General features: G+C 50.5%; 1 protein-coding gene across 1 annotated transcript in view; it reads right to left on the reverse strand.

Moving 5' to 3' along the window:
- The window catches only part of GABBR2 (gamma-aminobutyric acid type B receptor subunit 2), a 370,018-nt gene that overhangs the window by 196,546 nt on the left and 161,096 nt on the right, over positions 1-12,376 (reverse strand). The window contains exon 3 of the mRNA XM_072842074.1: positions 11,662-11,832. Coding sequence (XP_072698175.1) covers positions 11,662-11,832 — 171 coding nt within the window. The remainder of the gene's footprint in view (positions 1-11,661; positions 11,833-12,376) is intronic.

Genomic DNA, 12,376 nt, shown 5'->3' on the forward strand with positions numbered 1-12,376 from the left:
AAATTCCAGATAAAGTGAAAAATGAATAAAAGTACTAGAAGAAAATGTAAGTGAATATTTATAAGAATTTGTGGATGAGAAGAGCATGCCAAGCCCAAAATGAAAAATGAAAAAAAAAAAAAAAACGGTCTTGATAAATTTGACTATGTAAAATACGAAAGTTTTTAAAATTGTCAAGTAACATACGAAACAAATTGAATGTCACATGAAACATGGGGAGATATCTGCAATCAATGTGACAAATCCCTACCTTATAAAGGCCTCTTACAAATCAAGTAAGAAAAGGAACACTCTAATCGAAAATGTGCCAATAACATGAACAGCCAATTTACAAAAGGAAAAACAGAAACGAGAGAGATTCCTAGTAAAAAAGAAATTCAATCTTAGTAGTAATCAAAGAAATGCAAATTAAAATAGCAATTGCCAAGGATCAAAAAAGAATAATATATAATGTTGGCAATGACTGCTGTCATATACTTCTATGCAACTCTAAATTGGTATGATCTTTCTGGAGGACAATTTGGCGATGTATACAAAAGGTTCCAAAATGTGCTCACACTGTTTCTAGGAATTTATCGTCAGAAACTAATCGGAGATGTTCACACAAAAATACAAGTATGAATTTCCTTCATTGTTGTTTGTAATCAGGAGAGATTGGAAACCATCTCCATGTTCAATAGTAAGAGCTTCCTTGAGTAACTATAGCATATCCATAGGGTGGAATTTTTTCAACAGATATTGGCAAAAACTTCAACAGAAAATATATATCTACCTCCTGTCCCATCTCAAACTCCTCAACAGCAAAGATTTATAAAAAACATCTATTAATAGCTCTGGAAAACAACAAAGAAGACCATGAGTGGACAAAATATTTGCAGAACTCTTGGAATATAGGAGGAAAGGGAACAGACTGTAGGATCAATAGGACTGGGGGGTGGGGGGGAGAAGCTATCCAAAACACACAGGACTGTGGCAGAGGTGGGGGCGCTCATGGGGTCACCAGGCCCAGTGGACAGGCTGTTATGAGTCACAGTGATGGAGAATAGTTGCTGGCCTGGAAGAACATTGCCACTGGATGCCTAGATTCAAGAAGATGTTTCTATAGTAAGAACATGTGTTTGTTTATACATAGTCACTCATAAGCTTTGAGAAAATTGTAAAGACAGATGCTATCGACATTAACAATGACCTTTCGGTGGCTAGGTTATGGCTGATGTTTAGCCCTCCTTTTGGCTCTTCTGTGTTTTCCAAGTTTTCTGCATTGAGTACATATCAATATTACAGTTTAGGAAACGATAGAGGAGTATTTTTAAATAAAGAAGGAAAAAAACGAAAACAAAGAGAACTTGAATTTTTTCTGTAAGAAAATAACTACCATCTTATTAGTTTTCTTTTGAGTTACTGCAGTAACGTCCTGGCTGGTTTCCCAGACTCTGGTCAGCTGAAGATTGCTACCATCTCTCACTCCCTACTTAAAAGCCTTCCATGGCTCCCTACTGCTCATGTTCAAGCCCAGACATAGAGTCATGCAGGGCCTTCACTATTCTTCCTTCCTCCCAGCCCATTCTTCACTTCTCCCACTCCACACTGGCTATTCACCGTTTCCTGAAGGTTCCACACACCTTCCAACTCCACTCCTTTGCTCCTGTTGCCCTGGCACTATCCAACCCTGGCAGGTAGCCTCGGGGGGAGAACCACAGCCAGAAGGTACCAGAATAGCCCTGAGGACCTGTATACTACAAGATGCACTGCCCTGTCAGCCAAGAGGCCCAGCTGAAACAAAGCATCCTGAGATACTTCAGCAGGAGCAGGTGTGGAAAGAAGAGCTGGGCTCTGAGATTCAGAATCTGAGAAAATAATAAAAATTTAATGCAGAATTCCTTGATGAAAATGGCAGGGGACTGCGAGGAGCTCTCCTTGAGACATGAGTTGGTTGGTCTATATATCCACCTCCTTGCTTCTGTGGTGGGAATCGGGGTGGGGATTCTGGCCCTGGCTGGTGGTCTCTTCTCCACAGGGGCGGGCACAAACCTGGGTTTATACCTGCACCTGCTACCTCGTGGCTGTAAGACCTTGGCAAAGTGACCTAATCCTTTCTGAGTCTATGAAACAGAGCTTGCCCCATGCTGGGTGACTGAATGTCATCACCTGCACGCAGTCCCCCACCCGCACCCCCTAAATGGCAGAGATGGTGTTATAATTACATTTTCCCACTCCAAAAGTTCTGCTTCACGGGGCTAGAGTCATGCTCTGGGAACCAGGCCCAGGGACTGTGTAGGAGGCCCTAGGAAGTGTCCCTGGTGAGGGCTCTGAGGTTGCCATGGAGAGCAGGACCCCCCACCCCCTACCCAGAGAATCTCTGGACTCGCATTCTGGGCCCTCACTCACCCCTGTGTTCCAGGATCCACATGGCCTGGGTAGGGGGTATATTTATCTGCTGTCACAGCCCTGGTGAGCTGAAAGATTAGCACTCTCCCCGGCCTGGGATGAGCCCTGGTGCTTGGCACCACGTGCCCACAGCCAAGCCTCCTGTCATTCTTTTCTTTTTTTTTTTTTTTAAAGATTTTATGTATTTATTCATGAGAGACAGAGAGAGAGAGAGAGAGGCAGAGACACAGGCAGAGGGAGAAGCAGGCTCCATGCAGGGAGCCCGATGTGGGACTCCATCCTGGAACTCCAGGATCAGGCCCTGGGCTGAAGGTGGCGCTAAATCGCTTTAGCGCCACCCGGGCTGCCCCTCCTATCCTTCTTGTAGGAGTTGGGGTGTGAGCGGTAGAGGGGTGCTCAGCTCTGGGGACCTGGTGTGAAGTGTTAGGGAGGAAGCACCGTCCAGACCCCAGGGTCTTCCTCCCGCACCACAGAGGGGGTAGCCATCTCCTCCATGTTCTGGAGTGGAGGGAGGAAAGCTTCTCCTGAGGGCAGAAGTTCTGGGGCAGATCAAGGGCATCCAGGTTGGAGATGCGCCTTTTCTTCAGAAATCTTGGTCACCGCAGCCACCCTGAGTGCCCTCCTCGGCGTGTGCTCACTGCCATAGAATGCTGCCACCAGGAGGGCAGGAGCCCTGGAAACTGCAGGCCCTGACTGGGGATGGTATTTACCCACATGAGGTCTCCCCACTCTGCAGGGATGGGCACAGCAGAGCACCTGCTAGCGGGCTGCACTTGCCCCTGGGAGCACTCACATGAAGGAACAAGTGTTGCTTAAACCCGAGAGTCGGGCAGCCCGGGTGGCTCAGCGGTTTAGCGCCGCCTTCAGCCCAGGGTGTGATCCTGGAGACCCGGGATCGAGTCCCATGTCGGGCTCCCTGCATGGAGCCTCGTTCTGCCTCTGCCTGTGTCTCTGCCTCTGTGTGTGTGTGTGTGTGTGTGTGTGTGTGTTGCTCATGAATAAATAAATAAATAAAATCTTAAAAAAAAAAAAAAAAAACGAGAGTCTGCCCCATGGAGCTTCAGCCTCAGAAAGCTGAAGGTCTTCAGGTCCAGTCCTTGACCTTGACCCTCCCCTATTGAATATCTGCACTGGACCAGGGCTGCAAGGAAAAGCCTATTACTACCAGTACCAGGAAAGCCAGCACTACCCTCCACCCCTCATCCACTGCTGTCTGTTAAATGAACAGGCAGCTGGATGGGTGTTATTTATCCCAGGGGTCCCCAAGCTTCAGTTCCTCCTGTACCCCTTAGAGGCAATTTCATCACCTAAGTGCACTACCCAGGTGCTTGCTAGATTAGTTTTTTCCTTTGAACAGCCTCACTTTTTAAATGAAGCTTCCATTCTCAACAATAACATCACCGAAGTGCAGTTTTGATGAGCTAGTAATCTTTTCCCCCCTGGTATATAATAACATAAACAGGTAGCTATTAAAATTATACAAAAATCATATATACATACACCCTGGGAAATAAGGGACCCCCTCTAAATGCAAAAGAGGCCGCCACAAACAGCTGTGTGGGTGTGGGCAGGCCGGATACAGAGCAATCCCGGCTGGCTGGCCCGCAGGCCAGGTCTCTCCCGGAGCTGGAGTAAGGGCCCAGAGAAGAAGAGGACGTCTCTTGCCTAAGGGCACACAGCCAGTCACCTAAAATCCTTAGCAAGTTTTCAGATAAAAGCTGGGGCACAGGATGGGGCCCTAGGACCACTGGGATGAGGATCTGGTCCGTCAGGAGTCCCCTCCTGCTTCCTAATGATGGAAGATCCACGCGCGGCTGTGTGGGCGGCCCAGGTGATCCTGCAGCCTGGAGGGAAGCTAAGGACAGAGACCAGAGGTGCCTCTGCCCTTCCAGCATGCCTGGCCCTTTTCTCAGATAAAGTTGGCCTAGGGCTACAGTGGCCTTGGCTGAAAGCTGCCCATTCCTCCAAGATGCGGGTTTGAAAACTGCAGTAGACTGGACCCCAGCCCAAAGGATCTGACGCAGGGTGGCCGGGCAGAGTTCTCAAATTTGCTTTTCTAACAAGTTCCCAGGTGACAATGATGCAATGCTGCTGGTCCAGGGCTGCACTTTGAGAACCACTGCTTTAGAGGATGGGATTACCTGATCCTGGTAAGCCACGATTCTGAAGTGTCAACCACTCGAGATGAACATCCCAGGATGACACAGCCAAGAAAAATCACTCAGACACAAAGTACCATGGGTGCATTCCAACACCCAACATTGTTGCCACCCAGAAGCAACCACAAGGCAGGTGCCCGGCCCCTGCTGATTCCAGTGGCTAACCCAGGACTTTCCAGTGAGGTTTCCAGAAGGACTTCCACCAACAAACAATGTCACATCCAAAGAAAAACTCAAGGGTGCCTGGGTGGCTCAGTAGGTGGAGTGTCAGCCTTTGGCTCAGGTCATGATCCCAGAGTCCTGGGATTGAGCCCTGCATCTAGCTCCCTCCTTGGTGAAGAGCCTGCTTCTCCCTCTCCCTGTGCCTGCTGTTCCCCTTGCTTGTTATCTCTCTCTCAAATAAATAGTCTTAAAAAAAAAAAAAAAAAACCCAGCTGAGAAACGACAGAATGGCTTGCCTGACTTCTATGGGAGTGTGACTTGCTGACTGTACCAGCTCCCTCCCTTCCTCACTATGGCTCCTGTGACTCAAGCTAGAGGCAGAGATCTCTCTGCACCCCTGTTTCCTCATCTCACCATCCTGGGTGCAAGCGGAATGAGGGCAACAGAGGGGAAATCACTGCATTTGCCCCTAAGAATCTGGCCCAGTGCATAGAGTCATTGACTGAAATCCTTGCTGAGCACTCAGCATTGTCAGGCAGCACGTAGGTGGAGGGGACAGAGAGGTCAGCCTGGCTCCTGTCCACAGGGGCTCCCTGGCCAGCGGTGATGGGTGATGGGCGAAAAAGCAGATGGTGTATCATACCACATTGTGCAAGGAGCAGGTAGGGAGAGAAGCCTGGTGTAGAGGGAAGTGTGTGGAGCAGAGACAGCACGTGTCATCCAGCCTGGGGAGGATGGTTGGCCAGGTGTGGAGGAGGATGTTCCTGCAGAGAGAAGCCAGCATGGAGGGGAAGTGACTGGCGGTGAGAAAGAAGGAGACCTCAGGGGACCATGGATGGTCTCTCCAGCCATGGATGGTCTCTTCATGCCAAGGAGTTCATTCCCTATTAGGGCAACAGAGGAGGGTTGATGCCTACAAAGACTGGCTCCTGGATTAGATGCAAGCACAAGGTCCTTGTCCTTCACTGCAGGACTGTCCCCCAGGCGACTGCTCCATTAAAAAGAAAAAAAGCAGTAACTTTAGAGAAGGTGACCAGAGATCCCTTTGGTGGGGCAGCTGGTGACTTGGCAAGCCTAGAAGGCTTCAAAGGGCCAGAAGGGGCTCCTGAGGGCTGAGAAGGCTGGTTTTTTCAGGAGGAACTCTGCAGATGGTGCCCTTCTGGTGTTGGACAGATCAAGGGCCTCGGAGGATCCCATCACTTGGAGGAGGTCTCTGGTATGGAAAGGTCAGCCCCAGAAGCCCTGTGATCACTGAGGACCAGCAGCAGAGCCGGGAGTCTCAGAGCCTGCTTGGAGGGCATGGAGGAAGGGAAGCCATGCAGCCACACAGCTGGGCTCCTGAGCGGGGGCAGCCTCAGGCTAAGGAGCCAGATTCGAGATGAACATAAAAATAACAGCCACCTTTGCATGGTGCTTATGAGCCAGGCACTTCTCGCAGTACTTTAAGTTTCTAAACACAGCTAATCCTCACCACCACCCAGAGAGTTAGCTACCACTTATCAGCCCCATTTTCCAGATGAAGAAATTGAGGTATAAGGAGGCGAAGTAATTCTCATATGGCCACACCCCTGGGAGTGGCTGGAACAGGGTCAAAGACCAGATCTCCCTAGGCCCTCAACACAAATTCTTTGAGCTAGGAGAGATCACACACAACCCGCCCCCACTCCCTTATCTTCTTCTTCTTCTTCTTCTTTTTTTTTTTTTTAAAGATTTTGTTTATTCATGAGAGACAGAGAGAGGCAGAGACAATGGCAGAGGGAGAAGCAGGCTCCTGGCAGGGTGCTCAATGCAGGACTCGATCCCCAGACCCCAGGATCATGACCTGAGCCAAAGGCAGATGCTCAACCGCTGAGCCACCCAGGCATCCCACCCACTCCCTCATCTTATAGAAGGGTAAACTGAAGCCTGGAGAAACTGGTTTATCTAAGGGTGCTTAGCCAACTAGTTGCGTCATGGAATTGGGAAACTATAGAATAACTTGGCAAAGATGGTTTCGTAGACCACAGGACCTGGAACTTGGGTGGGGGTGGAAGAGGAGCCCGACTACCCCTGCTGCTGTCTGCTGGTTCCCCAGGCAGCCTGCTCACTGCCTTCATCGCCACCCCAAGCCCTGCCTCCATCCTCTGACTGCCATGCTCACATGGATGTCGCTCAGTACTCTGGTCTCTCACCTCCTCGTCTCTAGTTCCAGTAACATCTACCAGCGCTCCATTTCAGCCATGCACACAGAGCCAGGGCCCGGCCCCTGGATCCCTACATCCTTCCTCCAGTTCTGACCACGTCTCCCACCCTTCCAGCTCCCTCCAGCTTCCCAGAGACTTCCAGAGCTCCACTTCCTCCAAGCCCACGGGCCATCTGTCTGTTCATCCCTCTCCAGCCCGGGCCCCGTGGAGCACCCACTCAGCAGCACCCTCAATCTTCATCACCCGCCCCCACCTTTGTCTTCCACTCAGCAGAGCCCCGGCGCTGGGCCAAGGCTACCCTCCACCCTCTCCACCCTGCTGCACCCGTCACCGCACCTGCACCTGCACCTGCACCTGCCAAGGGCCGTCCTGCTGCCTGCAGACGGGGGCTACTCTGACAGCAGCGGCCCCCTCCACAAGGGGGCGCCATTTCCCTCCCTGAGTTTCTGGTTGAGCCCACTGGGAACCAAGGTCACCGAAATCACGTGGAGAACACACACGGGATCTGATGCCGAGGGTCATCTGATGTGACACGACTGTTCTGTGGGGATGGCCCGGGCATCAGGATTTTAAAAGCTCCCCAGGTGATCCTTGGAATGTGCCCCATCCACACAGGGGCAATACTACTCGGCTGAATGAAGAAACCAACTGCTCATACAGGCTCCATGGATGAACCTCAAGAACATGATGCTAAATGAAAGAGGCGAGACACAAAAAAAGCACATGTTGCATAATTCTATTTCTGTGAAATTTCCAGAACAGGCGAAAGTATGGAGCAAATAAATGAACGTGGGGCTGGGGGTAGGCCCGACTACAAACAAGGACAAGGGAACTTGTGGGGTGAAGGGGCTGTTCTAACACGGGGTTGTGGTGACACCTGCATAACCACACAAGTTTACTGAAGAACTGAACCTGACAATGGATGAACCGTATGGTATAGAGCCCAGCAAAGCCATTAAAAGTGGGGGCAGAGACAGAAGGGGCAGAAACCAATGTATTAAAAAACAAAAAAGCCCCTGGTGATTCTAGTGGTCAGTCAGAGTCTAGAACCCCGTGAAGGAGGCCTGACACCCACTGACCCCGAGGCCACGTCCATCCCTCCCCGGCCCTCTCACAGCACAGGGCCTGTGCCCATCACACACCCTGGCACACAGTATTCCGCGAGTGAATGGATACGCATTCCTAGAGTTTGTCCCAGGACTTAGTGGAGGAGAGGATGTCCATTGAGTGAGCACTTACAAGGCAGAGGTCTTTCATTGTCTCGTTCTAACAGCTCTCATCCCTGAGTCCCCGTGAGGCTGGGGTAAATATCCCCATTTTACACAAAGGAAACTAAATCCCACTGAGATGAAGTGGATTGCTGTGACCACACAGCCCTGGCCTGGCCTGGCAAAGCGGGGCCTAGAGATCAGCCTGCCTGATAACCACGTTCTTTTCTCTTCTCTCAGCTCATTTAAATCTTTTGCCCTCCTAGAGAGGGCAGGGCAGGCTCTATCTTTTCAGCCACCGGTGTTCACTAGGGACCCTTGCTTGTCTCGGAGCAGCTCTAGATCCTATACATCCAAGTCAACAAGGTGAAGGAAATTGTCTGGGCCCATGGAGCCCCTGCTCCGCAAAGTGGAGTCTGGAGAGTGGCCCATCTGATCCAAGTCCTAGGGAGCCTCTGGGCCCTGGTCATGAGCTGGGCCCCACAGGAGCAGCTGGCCCCGAGGTGGGCTGGCACCCCTTGCAGTCCCAATGTAATAAGCTTCTGGGATTAAGCTTTCCCTCCCAGCTCCTCCCAACATCAGGACTATTTTCATTGGACAATCCTTCCAGCGCACCAGTTTGGAACAGAAGTGCTTGACGTTGCTGATCGACCAATTTCATAAAAGGAATCCAGTTTCCCTTGCACTCATGAAAAGCTGTTAGCCCCTGGCGAGCTTCCAGAGCCTGCACTCCAGCGATGCAGCCCAGACATCGGGAGCGGGGTGCCAAAACCCTTGGGCACACAGAGGAGTCAGCTGGGCTGAGAGATTTAAATCGAGAGGGGTCCTTGCCAGCAACACCACCAAGCAACATCCTGTCCTCAGAGAAGAGGTCTCCCACTGAGATGCCCTGAAACCACAGCTGAGGGCCCTAACACAGCCGTGTAGGGATGGAGATGTGCTCCCAAACTGCCAATACCTGACCCCAGTGAGGACAGCATGACCGGGAAAGCAGTGCAGGGTCAGGCAGGCAGCCTTGGGTGGGCCCTTTATCAGCATATGCCGTGGAGGAAGAGGCCCATCGCCGTCTGCAAACCTCGGTTTCCTTAGCTGTAAAACAGGTGCATAACCCCTTCCTACCAGGCTGTTGGCTGCTAGAGTGTTTGGGAATCTATAAAGCACTTGATCAAGTCAGGACTAATGATTTATCTTCTTTAAACCAGGGCTTGGGGATCCCTGGGTGGCTCAGTGGGTTAGTGCCTGCCTTCGGCCCAGGGCCTGATCCTGGAGTCTGGGGATCGAGTCCCACATCGGGCTCCTTGCATGGAGCCTGCTTTTCACTCTGCCTGTGCCTCTGGCTCTCTCTCTCTCTCTCTCTCTGCCTATCATGAATAAATAAATAACATCTTTTAAAAAAAATAAACCAGGGCTTGGGGGTATTTCAAACCTCCCAAGTTGCAAGCAGTTCCTATGTGACAACAGGAAGTTATGGATGGAAAGAAGGAGCAATGGGAAGCCTGCGCTGGGAGTCAGGATCCCGGGGTTCAGTCCCGAGTTCTCTGTGAACAATCCTTCATGACTTCAGAGGTGCTTTGAAACCCAGAACTTTGTCTCTTCCCCTCTCTGGGCTTCAGTTTTCACTTCCACACTATGAGCGGGTTGGGCCCTAAAGACCCCTCACGCTCTGACAGCCAAGACTGATGGAAACAAGCAGGTCTCTCCACATGGCTGCAGAGCCCCATGTCAATAGGGCCACAGGACTGGGCATCCCCACCCTCACCATCTACCTGTTTGACACTCATCTTAGAGCACTGGTCACTGCTGTAAAGAAGGCAATCTTCCAGCCAAAGCCTCCACAGTGTTTGGCAATGAGTCACTCCCACGGCCTCTCCCTAAGGACTGAGAAACGGAGAGGTGGGAAGACGAGGACCAGCCTTGCCTGGGGAAAGCCTGCCTTGTCTGGATAATCACAGACCATAGGGCTGAACACTTCTCCTTTCAAGCACCTCCAAAAACACCCCTCTCTGTGCATGAACTTTCTAATTTACAACGCTCTTTCAAATCCATGGCTGATTTTGGCAAGAACTACGGGGAAGGCATGGGAAGGGCTACTGCCCTCATTTTATAGGGGAGGAAACCACAGCTCAGAGAAGTGAGGTGACTTCTCCAAGGTCCCACAGCCAATGCAGGGAGTGTGCTCTCCTTCCCACGAGAGAGGTGGGGCAAAGCCTCAGAGAGTAAGTGTGGGGCTGCAGTGGGAACAGGTCTGGTGATTGCCAACCCTGCTCTGCACCCACCTTCCTGGACACACACCCTCCCCCACCCCCACTGCCACAAAGGGCCAGTCCTCTGAGACTCCTCCCGCTGAGGTCCATCCAGACACCTGCCTCACACATCCCCTCCACCCACGCAGCTCACAGTGTCTCCTCTTGGGCTGCTAAGCATAGGTGGAATAGCTTGCCTTGCTGGGACACTGAGTATCCAGAGCACATGTGGGAGAAAAAAAGGAAAGTAGGAGCTCCAGGGAGAATGGGGGAAAAGGCACGAGATCAATTTGCCCTCATCTACGTAGGGAAAACTTCTTAAACATTTGCTAATATCCCCTGTTAGCAAAGAAGTGTGGAAATGGGGGTTTTTCAAACACAGTTGGTGAGACCAGGAATCCGAACAGCCTTCCTGGAGGTCGGTTTGTTGCAATATCATAAAGACTCAATACAATAATTCCACTTCTAGAAATCTACTGAGAAGATGCATGCCGAGACAGAAGATGATGGCTGTGATATGAAAAAGCTGCACACAGTAAGTTACCACCTATCGGTCCGATAGAACACCAGGGCCCATGAATAGGAATGAGGTCAATCAAGCCCTCTAAGATCCGTAGCAAAGTGAGAAAACCAAAATACATAGTATGAAGCCATCTGAGTCTAAACAAACATATGGAAAAAGTTCTGGGTAGATGAACAGTAAACTGAAAGCCGGGGTTCACTTGGGAGAGAAAGTGGGATTTGGGGGGAACTGAGCAAATCAACGCTTTTGTTTTTTTACCATCTATACTCAGCTTTTTTTGGGGGGGGGCAAAAGCAAAAAAAAACAACAACAAAACCCTGAAACACCACGTATGATGTATGTGTGTAAGCCATTAAAATAAACAACCAAATAAAAGCCCAAACAAACCCACCAATCCACAGTGACCCAGGAGCCTTCGTTCCAAGCCGGCCCCTCCCCAAACTCCCCTCACAATAGCAACGCGCTTGGGGGCACATCATGATTTTAGGTGGTCACTCGGCATCAGTGACGAGGACGAGGGGTCTCCAGGGAATCCACCGCACAATTTAGCCGAGAGGCATGACAGAAGGGAAGGTCTCCCTCCTGAGCCATCTAGGATAGAAGTGTTCACCTGTCCCGTGTGCAAATTCCTCAGCCACTAGCTCCGTTTCGTCGGCGGTGAAACAGCTCTGAGCCTGCCAGTAAAAGCTTGCTTAAAAGCCCTGTGACATTAGCCATCCCCGATGAGGCCACCTTGCCCGCTGGCAGGAGACAAGAGTTGACAGGTAAGTGTGAACACGCCCTCGGCACACATACCTCAGAGAACCTCTGCACGTCTTGGGTCAGCGTGCCCACTCGCTTCCACTGGTAATGCTTGAGCAGCTTCAGGATGGCTGGGTTCACCGCATTATCTGATGGCACGGTCCGAAAGAAATAAGGGTATTTTTTCTTATCAGCTAGGACGGGCGTGGTGGCAGCAAAGGAAAGCTGGAAAACACAAAAGAGACATCACCTTTACTGGTGGGCTTCACGGCTGGGTGCCCAGGACCATTCGAAACGGAACAGAGACCCTGATGTGGGGGCCCAACACGTGGGGCAAGACATTTGTGAAAGTGACACATTATGATTGAAGAGGAGGTTTTTTTTAAAAAAAAAAAATGCAAAATAAGGAGAAAGAATGAAAAACAAAAGAGGACCAATAATTTATTCCTTGACAATGAGCCATCAAGGTAGTTTATTTCCTCCTGGTCCTTTTTCCATAAATAGTGATTTTTTTTTTTTTTTTTTTTAAGATTCCATTTATTTACCTGAGAGAGAATGAGAGAGCAGGTGCAGAGGAGGAGGGGCAGAAGCAGACTCCCCGCTGAGCAGAGAGCCCAACGCCTCAGGGCAGGGCTGGATCCCAGGATCCCAGGATCATGACCTCAGCTGAAGGCACTTTACCTATTGAGCCACCCAGGCACCCCACACAGTGATTTTTTTAAAAAAGAGATTTTTGAGATCATTTTACGTACACGATTGAACCCCCGCT

This window comes from Canis lupus, chromosome 10 (genome assembly GCF_048164855.1).
Source record: "Canis lupus baileyi chromosome 10, mCanLup2.hap1, whole genome shotgun sequence".
Lineage (NCBI taxonomy): Eukaryota > Metazoa > Chordata > Mammalia > Carnivora > Canidae > Canis > Canis lupus.